This window comes from Lonchura striata, chromosome 2 (genome assembly GCF_050655825.1).
Source record: "Lonchura striata isolate lonStrDom1 chromosome 2, ASM5065582v1, whole genome shotgun sequence".
NCBI lineage: Eukaryota > Metazoa > Chordata > Aves > Passeriformes > Estrildidae > Lonchura > Lonchura striata.
In genome coordinates this window covers 82,540,861-82,568,084 of record NC_140704.1, presented here as the reverse complement: position 1 = coordinate 82,568,084, position 27,224 = coordinate 82,540,861, and the positions used below count along the sequence as shown (strand labels likewise).

The 27,224-nt window shown below is 40.5% G+C and overlaps 1 protein-coding gene across 1 annotated transcript in view; it reads right to left on the bottom strand.

The window, feature by feature from the left end:
- LOC146768315 (uncharacterized) overlaps nt 1-27,224 on the bottom strand; it is a 105,587-nt gene that overhangs the window by 13,113 nt on the left and 65,250 nt on the right. The window contains exons 4-5 of the mRNA XM_085571672.1: nt 13,617-13,775; nt 3,436-3,580 (exon numbers count right to left, since the gene is read on the bottom strand). Of these exons, the coding sequence (XP_085427798.1) occupies nt 3,436-3,580; nt 13,617-13,775 (304 nt within the window). The remainder of the gene's footprint in view (nt 1-3,435; nt 3,581-13,616; nt 13,776-27,224) is intronic.

Below are 27,224 nucleotides of genomic sequence, written 5' to 3'. Positions count from 1 at the left end.
AAAATGCTTTTACTCACAAACCACACACTCCTGCTCCCCTCTTTCAGCAAAAAGGAAAAACAAGATTGTTTGCTGATCCTCTACAAGGACTTTCAACATTAGAAGTTCCAATCCTATCTTTTCAGCTAGACATTGAGTAAGGCAAGACAAAATGAAAGATGTACATGAGAAAATAATTTATTTTTATCAGTTCTTTGAATGCTTTTTGTTTTGTTTGTTGACTTCTGATAGCAATTAGGTTTGAGCTTCTGTCTTGAAATCATCCCACAGCTCTTCAAACACTGAAAAACAATTTGTTTTTTAAGAAGAGCTGACAAAGTCTGCTGATACCGGCAGAAGTAATCTAGCAAAACTTAACATAGTCAGAGTACTCCTGTCTAACATGGGAGGGTGGGGATTTTTTAATAAAGACACAATAAATTTATTTTAGTTTGATGCCAAACAAATCTGAATTATGTACAAGGTTTTATTGATCTAAATACACTTTAGTGTATTTTACACTTAAAACTGCAAGAAAAAAAGTTTGCAATGTAGCAACAAAATACAGCTTGAAATATCTTACTTTCCCATGTAGAAAAGGCTTTCAGATTAAAAGACAAAAAAGTAGAGTAAGAAATTTCCCCCTCTTTTTTTTTTTCAGATTCTCTATAATGAAAAAGCAATGAAAAAGAAAATTGCCCTGATGGAAGCTCACTTCATTATTCCTGTAAATCAAACATACCGAATACACCAGAGCCACTCTGCTTTTCATCATTTCCCCTTCACAGATGCTTTTTAGAATTCTGGGTTATATATTTTCAGGTTTGTTCCATATCCAGCAACCATACACCTTGCACTTCTTCCCTGTTATATCAAAACTTCTTAATAATAACTTTCTGTTTCTGAGTATCCTTTATGATATCTGTGTTCTACCCAAGCTCGCTTTTCCCATGTAAGGTCATTAAATTTATTCTACACAGCTTTTCTCATGACCTTTCACTCTCTACATCTAGGTGTCCCTCTGTACTTCACAGACCTCTAGCATCTGAGACATCCCAGTCTTCCTGCTTTCACAAATAAATAAATAAAAAGGGAAGGACACACACTTAGGCTTTCCATATCCCATGCTACAGGGAGAGTGGGAGAGAGAAGGCAGAAGCAGACTGGAGGACTCTGTTGAAGCACATTGTGTGCTGCTCCTGAACTAAATCTTTGATCAACAATCTCAACACAAACTAAAACTGCTTGCATTATTAAAACAGGCATAAGAAGACTGAATTACTCTATTTCTTTCTATAATTTTGTTTCTTTACTACCACCAAAAATCAAAATATTCTTCACAGCTTGGAACTAGAGCTGCTGGAATAGATCAAATACAGAAATTAACATGTTTTGTTATAGATACATATACTAATATGTGGAGTTGCGTTATTTGTATGTTTTATTATCCCTGTATTATGTATTGGTTTATTCCTTTGTACCCCCATGTACAACTTGGTTTATCCCCAGTTTTCCCGCCTTGTCCTCCCTTCCCGCCTTTCCAGTATCTATCCATCACCCTGGAAGAGGCACTTTACCCCCCCCGGGTGCCTTGTCTGTCACTCGGTGTCCCTTCCCATCCATCCAGAAGCTTCCACCTTGGGCACCGGGTGATTGGGCGAGGGCCTGGGGCCCCTCTCATATCCTTCCCCCATTAGACCACGTTGTATCACCCCATCCCGGGGCCACTCCCTACCTCTATCCCCATTGGTTACCGGTCTTCCCCTCCCTTACAGTTTATAAGCCGGTGCAAGCACCTTGTGCTCGTTCCTGTTGGCAGGCACCGTTCTGGAATATTTGGCCCCGTTGGGCTACAATAAACTTGGACTTAGCCTCCAACAGGATCCGCTCTTCATTTACCACCACGAGGCTTGCCAGCGCTGCCCGGAACCCACAAAGACACTCTCCAAACCCCAGCTGGGACCAGCGGAGGGTGCCTCAATCGCCCGCCCTCGCCCCAGGACGAGAGCTAGCCAGGGCTGAGAACAGGGATCTGGGGTGGGAGCGCGGCACTAATATCAAGAAACAGGACTTTGTTCTACTCTCTTAAGAGCACTTTCAAGCCTTTCTTCTTTAGAGCATGAAAACTCTACGTTATTACAAAAAGAAAAGCATGCTTACTGATGCCTCAAAAAATATGTTTCTAGACCATTTTTTAACAACTTCAGAATTTCCTGGAGTCTCTTAAGGAACTGATTCCTTGTCTGAAAAGTAAAAGTTTTGTTTTGTTTTGCTTTTTTTTTTTTTTTTTTTTTTTTTTTTTTTTTAATTGGGTATTGGTATTAACCTGCCAATTTATTCCACAAACATTACCTTCTGGGCTTATCCTTAACATATGGGAAACTTCAAATTAAACTGCAGGCTCATCTCAAAGCTACTTCTATGTTAGTTTTGCAAAAGGCATGGGAAAAGATTTTTATCACCATTCCACACAACCTTGGCATCTCACATACCTTTAAATCATCACAGCTACAGGAACATTACCAAAGAACAAAACCATTGTTTTCACAGAACATGCAGTGGCAGGCAACTTTTAAAAGACCACAAAATAGCCATCACACTTCATTACGTTTTCAACACCAAATTTTAGGGTATCAGGATGAAAAACCTGGGAATATAAGAGTTTGCTCCACACTGCAGCTATGGCTTTTGTGGTTCAGAGTTCTCTCAGGTGAAAGGATTGATGGTTATCAGTGTTGAGTTTATTCTGCAGCAAAGACAACCAAATGTCTACCACTTACACATCAGCAGAAAAAGGAGAAAGATGGCTGGGCCACATTTTGGTGTGCCTTTTAGGGGACACAGAAGAAGGGGCAATGGTATGCCATAAAGAGGATGTTAATTAATGCCCTCATTCATGGTAGGACTTTGATTTATCCTCACTGTGGTAAGTATACCCTGTCTTTCAGCTAGTCCCATGCTAATTTCAGTGGGACAGAATCCAGTTGTCTCATGTCTGAAGCAAAGCTTCTTTCTTAGAAGTGAAGTATATAATCAAAGTGAAGCTGCAATTCAATGTTTTTTAAAAGTACATGTTTTAAATGTTTTCAACCAATCAAGCCATTTCTAAGATGGAAATGGCATACTCTATAATCATCTTTACATACTTGGGCTACTGCAGGCCTCACCATGTCTGGCGACTCACAGTGAACTTCCAACCACCCAAATTTACATCAGCTTTGCTTTTCTCTGTATCTGTGTTCCTTGTCATTGCACTCGACATTATGAACCCTAAACTGTCCTTTTTTTCTTCTTAAGGTCAGCTGTAGGATTGATTGTAAAATAAGCTGCTTGTAAATACACAGGCCACACTACAAATACAGCAGTTACCACCCACAGGAGAGGACCTTTAGAAGGGAACCAGAACATGATAGGGAATGTCACTAGAAAGATCAGCTACCTACAGCCAAGACCCACCTTCTACATTTCTCCCTGTCACTGTTTTTGAAAAGTGTCTTCTCACACTGCTCAGCTGTACTTTCAAACCATGTTCTTCAGTTCCTGATGGAAACTGCAGCAGCTTCTTCAACCAATCACCTCCTTTCCCTGCTGGCCTTTTCTCCTGTGGAGCACAGAATAGATCCAAGGAATAACAGACCGAGGTCTCTTCAAAGCCAGGCTTTATGCTTGATTCCACCAGCACAGTTCACAAGAAGATTTTGGAACAGTTTTGGACTATTTTAAAACGTGATTTCAGATGATCACAGGCAACTGTTGGGCAACAGGACACTCTCCTAGATGCAGCCTTGTCTCTTATGTTGACCCTTCAATTCAGCTAATGTGACCTTAAGCTTCCCTAGGTCCAACAGTATTAAGCAACACCCTCCTTGTTCTGAAACTCTCCTGAGGGCAGAGGCTGAGCTATCTCTTCAGGAAAAAAGTTGTACTTTGTAACCCAGCTACCTTAATTTCTACACTAAGAAAATCCTTCCACTCCCTACAGCTTCAATCTTGCATATTTATTAAGTCCTTGTCCTAGGAAGTTAAATTAAACTGTCTAGGTCTGTTTCTTAAGGGTAAAAGACTGTGATTTGGTCTCCTTACTTGCCAATGTAAATACCCAAAACTGCATGGAGGCAGATACCTTTCTGCTTCCACAGAAGGCTCAGAGATGGTAAAACCTCTCCACCTGGTTAAGAGATATGCTCACAGCTTAATCTCATCTTCTTTTTCTCTTCATTTTCTCCTTCTGGACAGGTTGTATCATGTCGATGGGGATTACTCAAGGAAACACTACAAGTGTTATCCTGAATCCACACAAAAAGCAATCCAGTTTAGGAAGCATGAAACCAATTTAAAAAAAGGTTGATAACAGAGCACTGTTACAGCCAAAGGTAAAAACCAAACTAGCAAATAATATAATACAGATGTCAGACAGACATTATTTCTTCTTTAAGATATTCATAGGTCTCTGGCAGTTTTTCTCCTGTATAAAAAGCACCAAGTCTCCTTGTTTTTACTGTACTTTTTTGCTGACTAATACAATGCAATGCAGCAGTTCTATCTACTGGGTCAGAATAATGATCTTTTGTACAGTTTTCATATAAACAATTACTGAAGAATTTCTCTCTTCACCATTGCCAAGGGGATACAGGCAGTGACCTCCTGAACACAAATACAATTGATTAGAACAAGACATTGATTTTTGTTATTTTCATGTACTGCAATAGAGCATGTGAAAGTTAAGTTTCCACATGAGACTGTAGCAATCTGGGAGCAGTTTTAACCAGACTCAAATCAAAAAAGGCCTCAAATCAAAAAAGGCCTCACAAAAAGCAGAGACCCCATGGCTTATCACTTCATTTCAAATGGCCTATGGCACAAACTAGTTCTTCCTCCTGCTCTGTTATTGCACAATGATCAAATGAGCCTTTCAAAACTGTCTGAAGGTCTAATTTACCCTCCAGCAAGGAAAAGAAAAAAATGGTCTTCTTCCTTCCTATACATTCATACTGGAGAGATGAAGGGGCTTTTCAGAGAAAATACACCCAAAGGAAAACCAAAATGCTGGTAAGACAATGAACCAAAGAACAGTGTCTCTATAACACTGGTGAAATATTTTTATATAAAGCTTCACAGATCTGTTTAATTCTTCCTGAAAGTATTTTACATACTGATATGCAGATTTCCATAACTTCCATGGCTCTTTAATATTTGAATACCTCTTCTATAAAAATGGATTTTTAAGGAGGAAAGCAGGAAGAGCAGGAATTACTCTTTAAAATAACAAAAAGAGAAATCAAAAGCCAGCATAACTGAAATCTATCTCCATGCCAGGTAGTTAGCTGGATGGGACTGAACTGCAGCCAAATAGCCATCAGTCAAGAAATCAGGACTGAGATGGAAAATGGAATTAACTGTCAAAAATCTGCTAAATGGAAGTTTTGGATTCCGTTTGCTTTTAAAAGGAGAGACTGATAAACATCAAAGAGAAAAAGCTGAAACTGCCTGTGAGAAAGGGACCACCTATTTTCAAATAAAAATAACAGGCTGGCTATGAATCAATAATACATTTACACAGATAAACAATAGCTATAAAAATTAATTCATTCCCACATTAAATGGGTTGTTTGCAGCCTTTCTAGTATTAAACTGCTGGAATATGCATATAAGACAGTTGGGTGGTGCAGCACAGGCAGGAAATTTTGCACAGCTCACTTTACAGTAAAAGCCTAACTCATGTAAAACGTGCTGTCGATAGGTAAGCACCCTAAGTTTTGGAGCCCAAATTCCTGCCCTCCTTTCAGTGACTTTGCTGGACTGGGAACAATAGACATTACAGAAAGGAGCCAAAGCTTACCTCCAAGTGAGGCAATGACATTGTTTGCAAAAGCTTTGACTGAACAGCACTAAGCTACTGTTGGCATTTGTGCAAATGCCTTATAATTTTTCTTTTGATTCTGCATGTTGGTCTGCTTTCTGTTGGCTCACAGAGTTAGCAGTGACATGCAATAAATGAATACTAACCTTCAAATCTGGGAAGATTTAGCAATACCATCACCAATGACAAAATCTGCACATGATGACAGTTTTCTACATGAAGTTACCATCAAAGATAGCATAGAGCTTTTGTATTACAAATAGAAAACTCGTGGAAGTAAACAGAAACTGACCCTGTTGCCAGTCCATCTATTATTTATTCCCCAACCAACCAACTAACCGAGGAAAAAAATACTGCTACAGAGCAGAATAGAAAGAGCAAGCTTTCATGTTTTAATAAAACTTTGACCTCTTCACCCTCTCCACCTCACTAAAGCAGCCTACCGATGCTAGCAGGCAAAGTCCTTACTGCCATGTGTGCACCCAGCAGGTTACCAACACCACGTAATGCACTGCAAACCACAATATAAATGTATATGTTGTGCACATGTAGCCACTGCACACGCTGCAAAGTGTTTGTGGAGCTGTGGCATACATGGCAGTGTACACAGCGACACACACCTTGCCTTTCTTTTAATGGTATCACATTGATCACAACACCTCAGGCTGAAATACTTCCTTGGATCTGAAAGTAGGCACCTTTAAAATCCCTGGTATTTTCAGTTGAGGACTTTGTGAGGACAAAGTTCAGACAAACACTCTTTATTGTTGTTCTTAATATAACTATTAGCAGTTCCACAAGTCATGCAGAATGGAGGAAGTCAGAAGCAAGGTTGGTTAACCAACTGATAGCATTTGTTTACTTCTCATATCATTACAGCTATGTTTTTTCCATTAACAGATATTTTAAAAAAACACAAATAAAAAATAATGATAATTTGCCTGTTGTAGACAATTGTTGATCTATAAAACTGACCAGCCTTTAGAAATAACAATCACCAGTAATAAATTTCACTAGAGTCCTAATTAAAACCCTGCTGTGTTTTTATAGATCTTTGTCTGCTGCTCTCTAGTAACAGATGTGAAATGGAAGCTGTAATTAATGCTTGGAGACAGGAACTTGCTTTGAACTGCATTTTGAAAACATTATCTCATGTGTGCAAGCATAACATTCTAATTAGGGAGGTAAGCAGCTATGTATAGACATTTGTCATGCATTCTTAGCAACAGCGTTCTCTGCTTCCACACTTCTTTGGAAAGAGCTGGTGGCAAGAATTTTCCCCGTCTTCTCATTAGCTCAGGAAGGTGTGAAAAACACTGTTGTGGCAGCACATTTCTCCCTCTCTCATGATTTTTCATAGAGGTGCACAGAGAGAAAGAAAGAGAAAACAATTTCTATTTCTGCTCCTTGTTTTTCCTATGTGGAATGTGTTTGGAGAATTGTTTACATGGAGTAATTGCTTGATTGGATACTGGTGAGGATTGTTTGAGCCTGATGGCCAGTCCAATCCACCTGTGTCTGGACTCTCAAGAGACGGTCTTGAGTTGTGTTAGAGATATAGAGTTAGAGAAAGTAGGATGTAGTTTTAGTATCTTCCTTTATATAGTATATTAATGTATTTTAGCATAATTATAATAAAGAAATCATTTAGCCTTCTGAATTGAGCCAGACATCATCATTTCTTCCCATTGGGTTCACCTGCATTTACAACACACTGTGATTCATCAGCACACTTTTAAAATTTCTTTACCGTAAAACCAGAGCAATTAAATAAACAGCACCTTCCCCAGTGACCACAGAGCAGATCCTGCAAACCAGTTACCTGGGACTGCTCTACTGCACTGGATGCCTCTGGAGAGGAACTATGTAACCACAGCTGGATTGCAGACAAGACCAGGATAAATGCAGTTCTAGGGGCTAGTGTAATTGTTCTAGGGGCATGTACTGTATTTATATACATGTTATATGGTACTAATTAATGACACGGTTTCTGGGTACCATTGTCTGTGGATTTTTTAGTCCATGCCCCACAATATTTATAACAAGACACACAACAGGCCAAAGACCAAAGCTGTTGAGCTGTCCAGAACATTGTAGGGGTACATGGCATACTTTCTTTTTAGGTTCAGTTTCTGCACAAAGTGTGTCCAACATTTAAGAAACCAGACATGAGGTTTTGTCTTTATTAGTAAACACTTTAAGGCTATAGTTTAGTGGTATTTATGGTCAAAGGTTGGCCTTGAAGGCATTGGAGGTCTTTTCCAACCGCAGTGATTCTATGATTCTAGTAGCTTCTGCTGATCTTCTTTGTTTCTCTGCCTTCACCTACAACTTGTGTCCATGTTAGAGGACACCTGAGCAGTAATGCTATTGAAGTGTCTGAATTATGTCTGTCTGCATTACATCAAATATGACTTTAGTGTGCCCCGCTATTTTCTCACTGTAACATGCCGCAGTATTTACTTCCTGCTGACCATCACAGCACAGTACAGAGCAACAGCACTGGATCCAAAAGGAGTTTTACTGTACTCAGAAAAAAATAAATATACAAAACCCCAGAAAAACAAGTCACATAGAGCAACTGACCTAGATACTAAAGTGTCTGTGTCTGCAAACAGAATTTGAAAAAAACCCTGTAGTGACTATTGATTAATACTGCACAAACATCAGCTAGTTGCCTCTGGGAGCCCTCATGACTTCAAGGGAGATAAATTATCTAATTACTGCAAGCTTAACAAATTACAACTGAACATGCTGCTTAAGTAAATAAACACTAATATATTTAAAAATCAATGCATAAATAACTGAAAATCCCTTTTAAGAACAGATAGGAATGAGCATTCTGTACAATGAAGTGGCTAGGAGCTGTGCAACAACCTTGTCAGGGAAGAGACAACTTTTCCCAGTTGTCTCAAGTTTAACACCTTATTCAAAAATTGGATAAATGTTGCTTTTTCATCCAAGTTATTAAATGTTTGTTGCTTCAGCTGAAGAGAGAAGGGAAGCTAGCCATGAAAACTGAGCTCCTAATTACCATCATCTTCCCTCTGATGTGGATGTGGCTGGTACAGCATTACATGTCAACGTGGCTGGTACAGAACTTTTCATACATATGCATGCAAACATAACAGGTGGTTATAATTATTGGCGAGCAAGCTGTAGTCCTAATTTGAGAGTGAGCAAAAATAGGTTGTGTTGTCCGTCACCCTTCCTGAACACCACACCCAACTGTTGGACAACCTGGAAGTCACTTTTTCCCCCCATCAGGGGAGGGTGACTGAGGGACCGCCACACTGCAGCCCAAGCAGAACACTAATCTGGGCATGGTGCACATCCTCCATCTAAACAAGACAGGCACGTGTCAAATCATCATCACCACTTCAAAGGTGGATGTGCGGATGTGCCCACCTAGCATTTCTTAACTTAATTCAAAAAGAAAAAGCTAGTCAAAAGGGGTTTGAAATTTGTTTATTGCTTGAGCTCATGCAAATGATGGTGGACATGACACTGAAAGGCTCTGCACTGACCTGCACAATATATACTGCAGTTATTTCCAGCCTCTCACCTCAGCAAAAGCTGCTCTCTTATCCTGCGCTCTGCTTTTCCAAAATATGCTCACCTGCATCAATAACCAACCACTGGCAGAGACAAGACAACTGCAACTCATCCCAGAGCCAGCCCAAACACCATAATTTGTGCGACTCACAGCACAATCCACGCTGTGTGGCTTATGGCATTCTCTCCAAGGCTGAGCCAGTCTGCTCTGCAGTGTGTACTTAACTAAAAGTAAACCAGAATCAACAGCTAGGGAACAATTTGTCTTTGAATGTTGACAAGAGTGGCTGCCACAGCACTTGCCTTCTCCATACCACCTGCTCTGTGATGGCCTCATTTCAGAGGTGACCACATCCCCCAAATGCTTCACAAAAGGCTCAGTTTTCAAATGTGGGCATCCTTCATTTTTAGCACTAGTGTTTATCTTTCCATATTTTGCCACATACCAGTCTAGCATGCAAGCTAATCTGAGCATTCAAAGATGAGCATTAAATCTTTTATGCTGATGTCCACAGCTGGATAACCCACTGTTGTTCCTAGTAGAAACAAAATGGGAGATGAAGTAGCAATGAAAGCTTGTGCACTGTATGATCACTGCCATCCTAAATTTTGTCCTTTCCTGAACAACAAATGTGGTGACAGCATGGAACGAAGCTTTCAAATAAATGCAGTATTAATCACAAAGCCTGAAAAAAATACCAGACAGTACCAGCCTGCCGGGAAAAATTAAGAAAGGACTTGTATGTCCTATGCTTCTCACAGGCCAAAAAGGGAAAGCACACACTCTTTAATGGAAATTCACACAAAAGGTATCACAAAAAATTAACAGACTTGACACTGATACAAAAAGATGGTTGCACATAGACATGAACGTTTTGTCGTTCACCTTTTTGCAAACAGCCAAGATTCAGCTGAGAGCCTCAATTATGTTCAGAGCCAGGCATCATTCACACTATGAACATAATCTGTAATCTAAGTCAATATTCTTCCCTCCCCAGGAGATATCAGGAAATATAGAAAATCCTCTGCTGACCCTTTAAAGCTGCAGTTGTTGGCCACAGCAAATAAAGTTACTGACATGTTTGACAAAACTTGGCATCAACAGCAAATAAATCCGTAGTATGAATTAGGAAGTAGTGAAAAGTTTAGGAACACAGGTATGAGTATGTGAGACAAAAATGTTAATAAGTAACAAAAGATTAAACTGAACTCAAACATCTGAAGATATTAGTTTATATTCTCATTGCCAGAGAAACAGCTCTTCCAATACAGAACAACATACACTTGTTCTGTATTAACTTAACAGTGGAAGAGCTGCATAAATATTTGTCTTGCTGAGAAACTGTTTAAATTTCCATGTAATTGTTTCTTCTGTACATTTGAAATTACATACACTTTACATTACAATTATGTATATTGCACTTGATATAATTTTTATGTGTGTGAACAAGCAAGCTCCAAAACTTAAATCTCAACTAAGTGTACCTTGTTCAGGTAAAAAGGCGCTTCCTGGTCTCAATGCCATTGAGAAAAGGAACAAAAAGCTGCCATGCTCAACAACCACACAAATATATTTGTAATATTACAAGCATAGAACTCAAAAAGTGACAGCATATACATTTGCATATCTCTTCCTCTTACACAGGATGCGAATAAGAAGGTGCACAGAACCAAGATAAAAGGGATCTGTAAGCTAAAAGACAGAACATGGCAATTATAAGGTGGTTTGTATCTTGCGATGGCAAGAAGTCTTTCAATGGGATGATCAGCCCCTACGCCCACAGCGGAGAGTGGTACATGCCTTCCCAATTTATCCCTAATGCTCCAGGGGCAGATACAGCCAAGGTGATGAGGCAGATCCAAGAGACAATGTGTGAACTACAATGATGAAGCCTTTCCTGGTCAAGGGAGAAGGCAAATGTATAATCTGTAAAGTTTTTATTGCTCCTGGCATAAATTCCAATGGCTTTTACTGTCCTGTACTAGAGCTGGTTTGGTCCCAAAGCAGAATCATCAAGCAAGTTTGAATGATCAACTGCAAAGTAACCTTCAACAAAGGTAAGCTTAATGCATCTTCAGGTTTTTTTTTTTTTAACATTAAAATATGATTGAATTTCTCAATATATAATATGCTCAATATATAAGTGAAGCAATTTTGGCTCAAAATGACAGACCTCTTTTTGCAATGACAACACCCCTTTCTAAAATTCATGCTCGTATATTTATAAACTTTCATGAAATTATTCAAGACATTCAATCATTTTTTTGGGATATTTTTGTTCCTGAAGCCCTTTCCTGCTAAAACAATACTATTGCTGCAGTAGGAGTGAGGTACCAATGAGGTTGGAAAAAGAAGATGCTTCTATGGTCTGGTCCTGGTTACATATACAGGGCAAGAGAAAGGCTTTCATATCCGTTTCAAAACACACATTTTTTCCAACTACCTTTTCAGTAATCTTTCAGGTGGATTCACAAGAGTAAGCAGTTAAATTAGCAAAATTGAAGGCACAATGCATAGTCAGTAGCAACTGTAGGTACCAATGAGGTTGGAAAAAGAAGATGCTTCTATGGTCTGGTCCTGGTTACATATACAGGACAAGAGAAAGGCTTTCATATCCGTTTCAAAACACACATTTTTTCCAACTACCTTTTCAGTAATCTTTCAGGTGGATTCACAAGAGTAAGCAGTTAAATTAGCAAAATTGAAGGCACAATGCATAGTCAGTAGCAACTGTAGATCTGTCATCATTAACAGCACACAAACCTGTTTGTCCAGAAAAGTGCACCACACTAAGCACCAAGGATCAGAACACCCTAAACTTGCCTTGACAAGCTAAGAAAGAAGCTAGTACATGTCTCTTCAGAACAACTGTTCTATGCCTCATCAAAAAAAATCACACTCATACTCTCATGGTTTTTTAAAAAGGGGTGTGTTCTCTATGTGAGTACAGATCACAAAACAATTTTTTAAAACTTTGACTCACACTGAGTACCATAAGCTCATCTAAAAACACTGATGGAAAACTAAACTTCTATCAAATATATGTTTTTTACTCGCACATGCAGGGCTGTTCATTTATGCTATTCATCTTTTGTTTGCTGATTTTTCTGAATGGTAAAACAGTTCATTTGGTTTGAGAAGAAAAAAATATACATAAAGACTTATGTAACGAGAACCACCTCAATATTAAGGATTCTCCATGCTAGCCACTTTTAGGGTAATGTGTAAAGGAATATCATTTAATTGTGCCCTTTTTTGCTTTTTATCAAATCTTAAATACAGAGAAAGATTATTTTTTCACTTAGATATGTTAATATTTAAAAATCAGAAGCCAAACTCAGAATATGAAGCTTGAAATAAAGCATGTATATGGTCAAATCAAGGGCCCAGACATATGATGAAACAAAAACTGTGTTCTGTAATTATTAGTAAAAAAATCCAAACCAAAATTGCCAACCACTGAAGCACTGAGAAGTGCAATTTTGCAACCTGTAGTATCTGCTAATATTTCTTGTATCTTTCTCATGTTTAGTGAAGTTCCAGACTCAGGAAAGATTTGTATCTAGCTTAAGATTAATGAAAATATTGAAGGACCAGGTAAATTTAATAATAAAAATCTTCCTTACAGAGTTAAGGAAAAAAATTTTGTCTGGACTAATTCCTAGTTTTGGAAACTGATAAAAAGCTGTCTGTTCCCATAGACCCCAAACTCCAACTATCTTTATTTTATGACACAAATGCTCAGCTTGACAATTGTATGCTTCTTTCATAATAACCTTTCTACTACAATGCAAGAGGAGAAGCTGATCAGAATTGGATCTTGGCCTCCTAACAGGATCTCAAATGGCAGTGACAAAGTTCCACCACATCCTCTTTGGTGACATACACAGCACATGTTGTTGGGGCAGAGAGTCTAAAGGAGAAGAGGAAAATGAGCATCCTTTACACAACCCTGTCACTGAAAAGTGTAGAAGTGTACGTAGCATGCCAGTTTTTCAAGATTTCCAAGGGATTGCGTGTCCAGTCTGAGCTACCTTCTTCTTCCATCCCTGTAGGTGAGAAGTTACCTTACTATATAAGGCATGCTTCAGCTCTATGTGGATACACAAGAAACTGGAAAGCATTAGTAGAGGAGATAGCACAGAACAGCAAAACACACACAGGACTTAACTTCAAGAACATTCCCACTGGATAGTTTTATTAATTTTAGAAAAAACTTACATAGATTTTATCTTGCTGATATCGCTGGAATAAGTTGTGCATAATGGAGCCTTCATGAAGATCTACAAGTGCTGCCATGTCTTCCACACTCTCTGTGCTTGTTTGATGCATAGACGTTACTTTTTGGTGAGTGATCGTGCTCTGTTTATAAGTGAATACCTGAAAGAGCGGAAACAAAAACAATATTAGTCAGAGCACACATTCAAAAACTCCTGTCTGAGAATGGAGCTTTCATACCCATTCCTATCCCCTATCCAGCTTATCAGTGTGCAGACTTGGAAAATATAATAGCCTGGCAGGGTATACCTTTCTCTAAAGCTTCTCTGACACTGGTTGAAGCCCCAAATAACTACATGGGTCATAAGAAACACTGACATAAGAACACACTGACAGTGCACTGAGGACTGTAAGGGCTTTTCCTGTTAAAGGGCAAATGCAATATTTTTTCACACTGTATTAGTGCTAGACTTTACCAAGAGAATAATAAACCAAGCAATAACCATTCCCAAAAATACAAAACAAACCAAGTAATAAACCCCCTCTTACAATAAAACCCATGTACACTCAAATTGCTCTGGGAGGAAACGTTTGACTGTGCAAAACAGCAAATTAAAATGAATGCTCTAATAGTCTGCAAGTGTTCATATGTTTGATCTGAAATCCACTTAAATGTTTCCATTCAACTCTCCAGTCAGGAAACAGTCATTATACCTAATGCAAGTAGCATTTTACATTCTGTGTGCAGCAGATATTTAGAAATTAATAAGCCAACAGGTTTCTTAATTGTTTTTTGCAACTAGTTTCTGAAGCCAGTTCTTAACAAACAGTAAAAGCTCTAAAAAAGAATTTAAATACTTTGTTAGAAAATACTTCCATATATCTTCTGTAAAACTATCACAAATATGCAAGAAGATGTACACAGTCTCAATATAGTTAAACTTTTATGAATACTAGTAATAATCAATAAAGACTACAAAACAATTGATTTCGAATTCAGCACCCCATTTCCTGCAAATTTCCTTCTTGGCACCTCATCCTTATAGACATATGCCCACATTCGCATAGCCAATGCTCCTCAGCCAGTACCTGTCTCTGCTAATGCTGCCATTTTGGTGTTGGAAAGTCAAAGCATGGAACTAATGCAGCTACTTTGTGGCAATACTAATGTACTTCCACATTAGAACATTAGGAAAAAACCCAAACCCTTCCAGAAACCTTTAAAATAATATTTATGAAGCCAACAGAAGCAGAGCCATAACTGTCAGCCAAGCACCGGCAAGCACTGTGGGAATGTTGCTGCGGGCTGGGGGTCATGCTGCGCCTGAGGGGCCACCTCTGCACAGGAGGAAGAAACCCCTCAGAGGTTTTTTACCATAAAACCTTATGTATGTTCCTGGCAATGAAAGACTGAACAAGTGACATTGTAGGAGGCCATCCAGACAAACAGTGATGTTATCTGTCCTGCTGAGACAAGTGAGAAAAGAGAGGCTGAAGAAGCCGGAGGCTGAAGGCAGATTAGATGAAACACCAAAGCTCTATACTTGGATATCCTAACAGCTGACAGAGGAGTATAGCCTGAAGATATTTCTTCATTAAAATAGTATCCTAAACATAGCAAATGCTGGCATAGGCCATCACACTGTTACAGATGTCACTTGCACCAGCAAAAAGCATACCAAAGGAAAGCTGGGGAAATAAAGGAGATGTGGGAAAGACATTTCTGACAGGAGCTGGGAGGTATCACAGACATCAACAGGCTATGTGAGTAAACCATCAGAAAGTTACAAAAGGTTCAGAACATCCTAGGTATAATCCCTGGCTGAGGGAAAAAGACAAATATGGAGAGATCAGAGCCTTATTTTGCTGTAAGACCCATAAAGATGACAGGACCAAGACTTGTACAGGGCAGTGGGACCCTGCCAAGACGGAAAAAGCAGCCACTTGTAGGAGCACATGGTCTAGAACATCTAATAGACAGAACGAATGTGAAGAGCATCAACTGATTGCAAGACTTTTGGGGCTGAAAAATGTGTTAGCTGTCCTAAGACTAACCATACAAACTGTAAATGGAATTAGAGATAATTACATCTCAAAAGTTATTAACTGCACTTCCTAGTCATAAGAACCATAAAGTAAAACTCAAAGGTCATACTGTAGAACAAAAATACCACAAGCTGAAAGATTTGGAAATAAAAGGGATATAAGGAGAGTAAATAGTAGAAGGAAAGCAACTTAATAGAGTCTACGTATCATCCTGGATACAGAAAAACAGACTCAGTGAAAGAATTAGGAAATCAAAAGGAGACGACACATATCCTGTGAGTGCATCTCATGTGAACATGGAAAGGAAACAAAATATCACTTCTAGGAGGACAGCCCTCATATTTGTGATTTCTAGTCTTCAATGAGTGAGGCACAGGTTAGTAGGATAGGCAGAGCACACCATACATTACTTAGCACATTTATCAATGTAAAGAATTCACAAACACCAAGAAAAACAACATGCCAAATGAGTTGCATGTGGCAGCACTACAGAATTTGGTTTCTGCAGATTCATCCTTTCCCACTCAAACTCACTATTTTCTCTTCTTCAGTCCAGTTGTTCTAATACTTCCATCTCTGTCACACACTGCTTCCTTGTTTGGGTGAAGAAATTGTTCTGTGAGCTGATTCAGAGATAGTACTCTAGCATCACTCAGCTAGAAAACACACCAACTTCTAATAGAAAGCTGCCACACAAATAAGAAAGAAGGAGGAACTCTTCTTGAAAACTGAGTAGCTACTTTTCCTTTATTTTTAATTTTTGCCGGAACCATGCATCCCTCATATTTCTTAAAACCACCATTAACACTTTATCAAAATCATCTAACAAGACCAAAGTCTTGAGAGACGACTGCAGGTTCACATGTACAGACCTCACCCCCTTAAAACAAGCTTTTTGTAGTCCTGCTGCTCAAACTCTGAAAAGCCTGCTTTGTTTTATTTCATCTTGAATCAGGCCTTTATTAGGATAAGGACTTGGAAAAACTACCTTGAATTTTATCATTACTAACTAGAAGATCATGTTATGAAATATTACAGCACTTGAAATCCTCAGGAAATAGGAACCCAGAGTGACTCTGCAGGGTCAGCCCAAAGAACAGAAGATGACCAAGTTGGCTCCCGAACTTCAAGAGGACCCAGTTGGCAGAGTGCAGGAACATCCATCCTCAAGGACCCTCCCAGCATTTCTGGAAGGTCAAGTGCGACATGCAGGAAACTAGAATAAGATTTAAGACAAGCCTAAATGAGAATTCAGCAAAAACTTCTTTCCTTTTTAGATATAAATGGTTCAAGATAACAAACATGCTGAATACATGGAAAACTCTAAAATAAACCTTAAAGAGGCAGCATGCAAAATAAGAACTCTCAGTGTTATTCTGGAAATGAAAATTAGAGGTTGAGATAGGATGGACCAATGCAAAGAGCAACAACAAAAAGAACAAGCTTAAGAAATGTAAAACAAAACAGCAAACTCAGCCTAACAACAGTCAAGTACATTTTACTGAGAAAGGAGAACCCTTCAAAACCGCCCTGCTGTCCTTACCACAGCTTACTAGTGCTGTGATGAACATGCCAAAATGTGACTGAAGTGAAGAAGTGGCCTAAAAAGCCTGAGGACAAAAGCTACCCTGCACAATTAATCTGGCATGTTAAGGAAAAAAAAAGTTGTCTTTCAAGCCTTCCATTTAAGGGAAATTCCACAAACAATGTAAAATTAATTTTCTGCATTGAAAAAATATCCCTAAACTCAAGATTTATTGGAAATTGTGTTTTAACAAAAGATGTAATTTGTAATACAATTTATTAAAATGAGCAAAGTACATCAAAATAGGCTCTCAGTGACAGAAGTACACATTTTTTCTCTCTTATGGCACCATTTTGTGACATGATGTCAAATTTTAAAATGATCATGAAATGGCATCAAGAGATTTCACAACAGCTGAGTCAAATGAGTTTAAGAGAATGCTGAATTAAGTGCTTATGTACATCAAAAACCCCACAATCCTCACATTTTGCAAAAGCTACAAGTCACACTCGGGATTTCCAGCCTACATGGAGCCAATACACAACTGAACCATTCAGAAAGTTTTCACAAGTAGATGAGGTCTTGGTTTGGTGCTGATGATCCACATTGGATGGGAGGGAGGCAGAAGGTACTCCAAAAGTTTCCTGGTTAACAAGTTGGTATTTGAATTATAACCTACATTGTTTTAGTGAGGTTTCTGTGAGATTCTTATTTAAAGGCAGAAGTAGCCTCATATGCACCATGGAAGCCCTGACACAAGCTGGATCATTATTAAAACTGTTCCCTGAAAATGTGCAGTCACCTACTGAAGAGTTCACATACTGCAAGCATTTTAGAACAACCCCTTCTACACACTGACCCATTATCCACCACGTGGGCAGCAACTGCATCAGTTGGTCACCTGCCATAGCCTCGCCATTAATAACACATGCTACTGCCTGACTGGTGCCAAGTACTGCCTGCTTGGTTATGGTTATGCAGCTTAATATGTCCCTGTTGTTAGTCTTGTTCCAATAAATCAAGAGGGTCTATTGGTAGGGGTAACAGACATGGAGCAACCAATCTCTGTAGGCTGCTCTTTCCTGCACAAGAATGTTTTTTACCAACCCTAGGTGTACTCTGTAAACTGCAGAGCTTTACGGAAAATAATCCTGATACCCAAACACATAAATCAGAAATACTAAAGTTTTGTCACACACTCAATTTAAATTAAGTTGCTCAAATCCATATAACCAGAAGTAGAAGGTAAAATATGGTAAACATAAAATTTAATAGGACAGGTAAAAGTGAAAACAAAGAGCTACTGTATAGAAGTCACCTGAGAGACAGGTTTACAAAGTAAAAATATACAAGCAAACAACCACAATTTTTTCAGTAATTCCTGTGATATTAGAAAACCAGCTGCTACAGCATCTGGGCAACCCACAAGCACCAGAAAGCAAAACTAACTGACCCAAAAAGTAAACCCTACAGCCTTCCTGTTGCTTTCCCATGGACTGCCCTATGTGAACTCTTCACAGGGTTAATCCCAATGGCTACTGTGATGTCCATAAAAATGCATGACTCAAGAGCAGCTCCAGAGGACTTGGCTCATACATCCACAACATCAGTGCCCTCTGTTATCTGAGGCATCTTTTTGCCTATTGTCACTGACCCCAGAACAGAGATGAGCACAGCCCAACAAAACACACAGGACTGTACAGAGAAATATCCAGTTAAAAATATTAATTCTTTTTTCATTCTCTGCTGTTGGTCTGAACGGAGGATCATCATTTGTGTTTCCCTCATGTTTAGAAGTTAAAAGAAGGCAATAAATCTTAAAAAATGTCTTTATGGATTAGTCCAAGCAGAAAAAGGAGGTCATTACAAGCTGTGGAATGCAGCATTCCAGGGGAAAAAAAAAATCATGACAAGTCCAAGGACCCAGAAATTCGTAACAAAAACAAAAATATAGTATTTTACCCTTTTTTCCTGGAGTGATCTACTGTCTAATTAGAAACTTAAAATACAGGACAAGGATGTTCCCTTATAAATCTAAAGTAATTTAAGATCAAATGTAAAGCAGAAGAACTATTGACATTGTAAAATTCTACAGTTAATTGTGACAAGAGTGCAACCTAAGTTATGTTTTTGTTCAGTAATACTATTTTTCTGTATCAGTTGATCTTAGACACCCACTGTGTTGTTCCAAAATAATCTTTCAGATAACAAGATGTACTAGGGCCTAAGGTTTGCTTTGATGTAAAGTAACTTAATCTCTATCAAAGTAACCAGAAAATTCCACAATGAAGTTTCTTACCCTTGACACTATGAAGGAAAATGAAAAAAATTATGTAAAACATTTATTGATATCAGGAAAAAATAACCACCAATCTGCTATCTGTGACCTTCTGGTCCTGTCTTCAAGCAGCTATCCCATACACACATCTACTGAGAATCAGCCTATTTTCCATCTGTTTTTTAAAATTCTCCCCCTTGTGTGCTGGGAACCACTGCAGTCTCTGGCCTCCCTTACCTGTTAGATGTTAATCTTGATCTCTAATGGAAAATGTCTAAATGACCACTTTGCACATAACTGTACTTACCCCATCAGTTGAGTAATACACAGCGTGTAAGTTGTGGCAATCCTACACTTTATGCTTACCCTCTGCTCACTTTGGTTCCTGCCATTTTCAGTCTTTGTTCTTTGTCCTATCAATCAGCCCCCTTCCAAACCCTTCCTCTCAGTCCCCGTTTCATATCTCTTCTCACACTCGTTGGGACTTCAGACACCTGTGTCAGTACCTGCTCCCAGGTTCAAGTGCTGGGAGCCTGCCCTGAAGCCTTCCTCATCTTCTCCCCAGCTTCCAGCAGTGACATCACCAGCAGTGACTTGCAGCACCTCCCCAAATGGCTTTCCTACTACAACTTTCAGGTTCTCACACCCACACAGAATATCCCTTTCTGCTCCCAAGCTCCACAGTGACAGGAAGTATGCTGTCAGGATGATAGCCCTGGTCAGTGCCGCAGCAGAGCTCATCAACCCACTAAATTGTGTCTCTTTGCTGTTCCTTTACATGCTGACCACTGTCAACAATCTTGTCTGATCAACACTTCCCACCTAACACCCATTCCACAAGAGGTTTTAAAGTTTACTTCACCCTCTGGACCATTTTCATTCATAGACAAGCTCTGCCATCAAGTATGAACAAGTTTCTAATTACAGGTTCAGAACTTATGACCCTTCAATTGGGCTTCCCTACACAGACAATTAAGAAATTTAATTGGAACTAAACGCATAGATTTTACCTAGATTGCACTACTGTAAGCTAAACCTCAAGGCAGTCCATATAATTCTTACAAGGAATAAACAGAAGTGCATCTTTCACCTCCTTTCCAAGTTATCTTGTATAACTTACAGCACCTGCAGACACCACAAAGCTCAAAATTTAAGAAGCCACCTATGAATACTGTAACTGCAGTACTACAGAAAATGTGCAATGCCCCTCGCATGTCACCTGCACCTTCTTCATAATGCAAAAGTGCTCCTTTCTGTTTGTGAACAAAGAAGTGAGAGAATTGCAGCTGCCAAAGCTTTCCCATAATGCTGGAACAAGTGGAGCAGTCCAAGGGCAGGACACAGGACATGTACCCCATCACATATCTCCAGCTCCCTGATAGGCAGCCAGGCAGCAGCAAGGTCGGACCAGCTCTGGCCATGCAGAAACCCAGGGAGGGGTCTCTGAGGCACGTCCCTGAGAGATGAGACAGAGAGCAGACCCCGTCTTGTAGCAGAGAAACAGAAGGTCTGGGCCCATGTTCCCCATGGGTTCAATCTCCATCTGTCAGAAACCCAGGGAGGGGTCTCTGAGGCACGTCCCTGAGAGATGAGACAGAGAGCAGACCCCGTCTTGTAGCAGAGAAACAGAAGGTCTGGGCCCATGTTCCCCATGGGTTCAATCTCCATCTGTCTTGGGACACCCCACCATAGGCACTCCCAAATCAGTGCTACTGTAAGGAGCAACTATCAAACAGTTGTAATGACAATCATGCCTTTTGCTTTCAGTGCACATCACCTTAACTGGCTCAAAGGATAAGGAGGTGAAAACTCTTGGTCTCTGCAGGAGGAAGACCAGAACACTAAAATCACCCTTTATTCATCATTTTCCACACAATTGAAAAGTGCATCTACATACAATGCCAGGCACTGAAAGCATTAGCTTTCCTCTCAATGTTACTTACTGCTCAAGTGAAAATTTCAGTTTCAAATTTTTATTCTGTGATTCACAGAAATAAACAATGACTATCTGCAATTGAATGAACAAAGCTGCATTTGAATAATATGCCTCACTATCAAGAAGTGGAACAACTATGGTCAATAAGCAGCCTACAGATTATACCAGCTTTTTTTGAGACACACAGCAATTACTTTCAATAGGTCTTTTTTCTAAAAACAAAATAAAAAAGGTAAAATAGATAGCTGACAGATAGTTGACTCGACTGTCTCCAATACTAGAATAGGAGCAGCCTCTGTGCAACTCCACAGCAGTGAAACCAGAGGCAATGTTTCTGTGGGAGCTGGAGCTCTAAAGAAGCATCCCTATAGAGCAAGCCTATATGAAAGCTTGCCAGAGAAGGTGATACTCCAGCGGGGCTCTCCAGGATTCCAAATAAAACCCAAGCAATGTCACTGTGAGCCTTTTGGCCTCATCCCTCTACATCCTTCTCAGCCCAACACTTCACATTGAACTGACCCTGCCTGGGTTGCTGGTGCAGCCCCCAGGGCCTGTGGGTGCTGATGGTGCCCAAACCCTGGAGGAATTGTCCCACCTGCATGAAGTCATGCACAGGGGGACCAGGAGCTACCTGGGAAGCTGCTGCCAGGCACAGCTGCCTGGTAGGAATTTCCCACCAGGAAGGTTTCTGGCCCTTATCACTTCTGTATTATTGCCAAAACCAAGGAGGCTGTGCCACAACACCAGCTGTAATAGATGAAAGGTCCTTCCATCAACCCAGTGCAAGCTGGTCCCCCTGAACAGGAGGACCACAGCCACTGGGCTGGGATTAAAGCAGCAAGGTTGCTGCTGCAGAGGGCTGGGAGGGAATAAAAAGAAAAAAGACCCAGAAGAAAGGTTTTTGCATAGAAATGGATGGTCTTCATGGCAAATTTCCATGTGCTGACACAATTTATGTCTTAGGTTTCCTTCAGCCCTCCTACCAGGCAGCAACCAATCCCTCAGCTCTGGTCAGATGCAGCCAGACACCAAAAGTTCTGCTGCAGCTCATGGTTCATTCACCAGGTACTGGCTGGCTGTCAGGAGCAAGCAGACCTGCAGGAGCACCCCAACAGGCTCCAGTGCCAGGACCACCCTCATGCCATCCATGAAACAACCAACATAGCCAGGAGCCAGGCTGGAGAAGAGCCAGCACAGACTGCACTTGGCTGCTGGCAGCATGATCCAGTGAACTCCCACAGCAATGCACCAGTCAGGGAGAACTGCAAGGTCTTACAACCCTCAACTACCTCCATACTGAAAGGCACCACCCACAAAGGCTCGAGCAGTAACCCCCCAGACCCAATTTGCTCGCCCCATCTTCTCCTGCAGGTCTTATACCACTGGCAACAGAGCAAAGCATGCTTCTCCTCCAGGGCTTTCCACCACCAACTCCACCTCTGTGTTCCTCTTGTAAAACCTCCCCTATTTCCAGTCATCTCTCCTCCCCACCACACACCTCTGCCCCTTGCCATTGTGGTCCCAGTTTCCCTCCTGGTGCCCTCTCCTGCCCATCACCTCCCCACAGGGAGATCTGTCCCTTTGGAACCACCCTGTCCAGCTGTCAAGGCAAAAACTTACTTTCCAACCCACATGTTCATTTCATTTTGAATTTAAAGTGTCCAGTCCCTGAAATCTGGCAGAGGTGCACCTCAGACCAACTGTCAGTCAACTGGTTCCCTGTCTGTTCTACCCACACCCAAGGGAGGACCTAAATGTCACAGGAAACACAAAAGGGTTGTCAGACATCAAATTAATACTCTACTTGAAACAGGAGTGTAAATGTTATGTGAGATGCCCTAAATACATTGGGACAATAAAATAATATAGAGCAAGAATAGTATATTGGCAGGCATTAATCAGGAATCCAGTGCTGAGGCCAAAAAAACCCTCTGCACTGACTATTTTTAAAGCTGTTTGTGAATTAAAAACATGACAACTTGCATATGTCTAGAGGAAGTCTATAAACACATAATCTCAGCCTTCAGATCTCATGACAAGCTTTAACTATAAAACTCTTAATTTTTCCTCAGTTATTTTTTTTTAATTTCTCCAAAGCTTGGCTTGATTTTTGCTAGTGTAAGTACTGTATGCTTCACAGCAACAATATTTTATTGTACTCAGCTTTTTAATCAAACAACCTTTTGCTCACAACAGCAATGTGCCTATTCCTATAGGACCTTACTGCCTTAATTTAAAGAAAACACCTTTTAGATCTTTATGTATTGACATGTTTCCAGAGAAGCAGAATAGGCAAAAGATTGACATCAGAGTAAACTGGTGGAGCTTGATATTATCTTTGAGGGATTGGATTCCTTTTCAAGTTCTTTTGAACCCACTCCAGTGAAATTTAGATAAGGGTCTACTCTCATATTTGCTTGTTAAAAATATATAGTTTTAGGGCTTTTTTGCCTTTATGTTACAAGAATTAAAAAATCTAAATTACAGACAGTACAAAGCTCTGTATGAGTTTGCAGAGATCACAGATCATAGACTATCTCAAGTTGAGAGGGAGCCTTAAGGTTCATGGAGTCCAGCTCCCTGATCCTTGCAGAACTACCTAAAACTAAACCATGTGACTAACAGCATTGTCCAGATGCTCCTTGAACTCTGTCAGGCTTGGTGTCATGACCATTTCCCTAGGAAGCCTGTTCAAGTGCCCAACCACCCTCTGGGTGAAGATTCTGCCCCTAATATCTGACCTAACCTCACACACACATTTCATGTAATTCCCACTTGTGAAAGCTTAAGTCCAAATTGAACCATGAAGAAAAAGCCCTTTTATATTTCTTGTTAAAGTTAACTTTTAATCTTTTTTTTTTTACTATATTACAAAATGGCACTTCTACAGCATCCGTAATTGCCTTGTAAAGACAAACCAACCTCTTCCCTTTACCAGCATGCCACACTCCCACCCACACCCTGGCACTACACACTGTTGCTCAAGCCCAGAAAATAGAACTGGGTACAACCCTGGCATGAACATCAGCCCCTCACTCACTCTTTTCTCATCTTTAAAGGATCAGAGGGGCTTTTCATTAAGCCAGCATTTACTACCTGCTGTTCCTGCAGTTTGCCTGCGGTGAGAGGTTTTGACACAGCTATGCTGCTACGAAGACAACCAAGGGCATATTTTATCTACAGCTCAAAGCAGTCCATTAAACAAGGTAACAGTGTACTCAACTTCCCTTCCCCCAAAACTTGCAGGTATACAATGGTAAGGGAGGAGAGAGAGGGCAAGAAGCGGAAAAGGGAGGAACTGAAGCCTTAAATACAGTAAGCTCCCAAGAACGTCCATCCAGGAAAACAAATATGGACATGATGAGCCATAACACACAAAGGAGAATACTCAAAGCAGAATTATGGGCAGGTGAACTTGAAACATCGGGTGTTTTCCCCAAATCTAAGCACATAGTACAGCTTCTATAGCAGTCTAGTCAACAAGGCTCTGCTGTTTCTAAGTTGACTTTTACCATGTGTGCTGATCTGAAAACAATTCATCAGGCTTTCAGGAAAATGCTGTCTGAGGAGGAACAGAAGGCAAATGCCTCTGTCACTACAGCCACTCAATCAGCTGAACAGCAACTGGGATTTTTTTTCCAGTTCTGACCTAAGATAATAGAAGGTGCCCTTAAACAAGTGCAGATAGATGTGACTTCTTACTTATGTGCATGGTTCTGACCATGCAGAAGTAATTGTAATTATACTGTAGGTGGCAACAGACCAGCTCTCAGTAGGTGTCCAAAGCTGCCTTTTAATCTACCCAAGTTAGCACTGGGTCTCACAACAGCATGGTTTCTCCTGCCTGAGAAGGTATCCTAAATATCAACAAATTATTTTTTGTTAGCATGGAAGCATTGTCAAATAAAAAAAATAAGTGCAGGTAGTTTATCCACACTCAGAATCAGCCAGTGCCATTCATAAACATTGCCAGGGGCAGCACCATGTTGGGACAGAAAAGGCTTTGGCCCTATTTCACAGTCTAGGCTAGAACTGAATCTCAGCTGGCTTCATACAGCATGAGTACAGCTTCCTCCTACCCATGTGTGTTAACCAGGATCCCAGCACATGTGGTTCAGAGGCACATGAAAGTCCATGGTATAGAACTAGCCTGGGTCTAGGAAAAGACTGATCATTCACTCAGCTTTTCTGCTGATCTCCCTGGGCCCCATAGTAAGCATGGCAGTGCCAAAAGGGGCAACAGGCCATGGCAGAAAGCTTCATGCAGTGGGCATGGATTTACTGGCTTTGCCAGACATAAAGAGAAGATGAGCTTCTGCTCTGCACCCCAGTGAACCCCTCTTCTCGGAAGCTCAAACACTGAACCTCAATAGACAGGTCCACAGTGCTGTTTCTGTGGCTAGCAACCTGCTAGTCAGTGTCTGATTACTGCAGGGTTGGCTGCACAAGTGTGCAATAATAATATATAATAATCCCTCCTGAGAGGCACTGCTCTCACATGACCTGCTAGCAGGACTGTGACAAAAGACTCAGTGTCTGCAGAGGGAAGGAGCAAGGGATCTTGCCTCCCTACCAGCAGACAACCACAGGTCACTGCAGAGGGCAGGGCATCCCTCTGCTCCTACTGCTGCTAAGGTGACTTGGCAAAAATAGTAAGTGACAGGTGAAAGGTGGGAGAAAGGAGGAAAAAGCTGTAATAATTATGAATTTCCATACAGTATGCAAAAACCTGGGCTCTTCCTAATAATATATTCTGATAGGTTACCTAATCAAGGAGATTTCAGCAACAAAAATTATCACAAACATTATTTTCAAAAAGCGTGAAGCCATCTTTATTTACAGTTCTACGGAGTATATTCTGCAGCTGGAATCTTACTTTTCTCCAGGACCAGTGTGCTTAGACAAGAGTGGCAGTCTCCAGCAGATGACCACTGACAGCTCCTGGAGAAGCACTGTGGGTCAGTGAGCATTTGCTACTGGTCAGCCAGCATGTTGCAGTAGGGCTGTGTTTCACTCTCTTCAACCATGAATTCTTCCTAAAAAGTTACCCAGGCCCTTTGCTAGCTGTGTCACACAGCAAAGCTTAAAGCTTCAAGACTCTCAGAGCTCTCTTATTTACATGTTACTCTCACAACAAGGTGCCCACCAACATGAGGCTGAACTGTCCTAGAGAGCCCCAAGAGTGTTCAGCAAGGAAATCTGAAACCTCCCAAGCCCACATAATGGGGACTGGCTCTCCATCCCCCCACCCTTCCCAGCGCTGTTAGCTGCAGAAAGTGGAGAGTCTGCTGCCAGGAAGAACAAAACAGGTTTGGACAAGCATAAAACCAAGCTGCACGTATCTCAAGATAGCAGCCAAGGTGATTAAGCCTTTTTCATTATAAACGTGAAACCGAGATCCACACCCCAAGAGCCCAACTGGGCCCTGTCAGCTGAGGTCCCTCAGAGCCACGTGCAGCTGGAGTTGGAGGGTTTCTGCAGCCATGCCAGCCCTCATGGAGTCAGAGGGGTCAGAATGCCCCTGGCAGGTCGTTTATGATATTTTCATTTACATTTATTGGGGAACACCACCTGACTAAGTTTTCCAGGCCTCCCCTGCGCAACAACTTCTCTGATTAAAGATCAATAAAACCAGCTGAATATTGCCCAATGGTTCAGTCATGATACTATAGTGGAGAGAGATGGAAGCAGTGGAGTAAATAAAAGACAAAAAAAAAAACAAACAAGGCGACGTATTTGTAAATAATAATAAACAAACTCTATCGTATCTTGTTTTAAAAATGTGCAGAAATAAGGGAAAGGGCATAAATGCATATTTATCGTCTA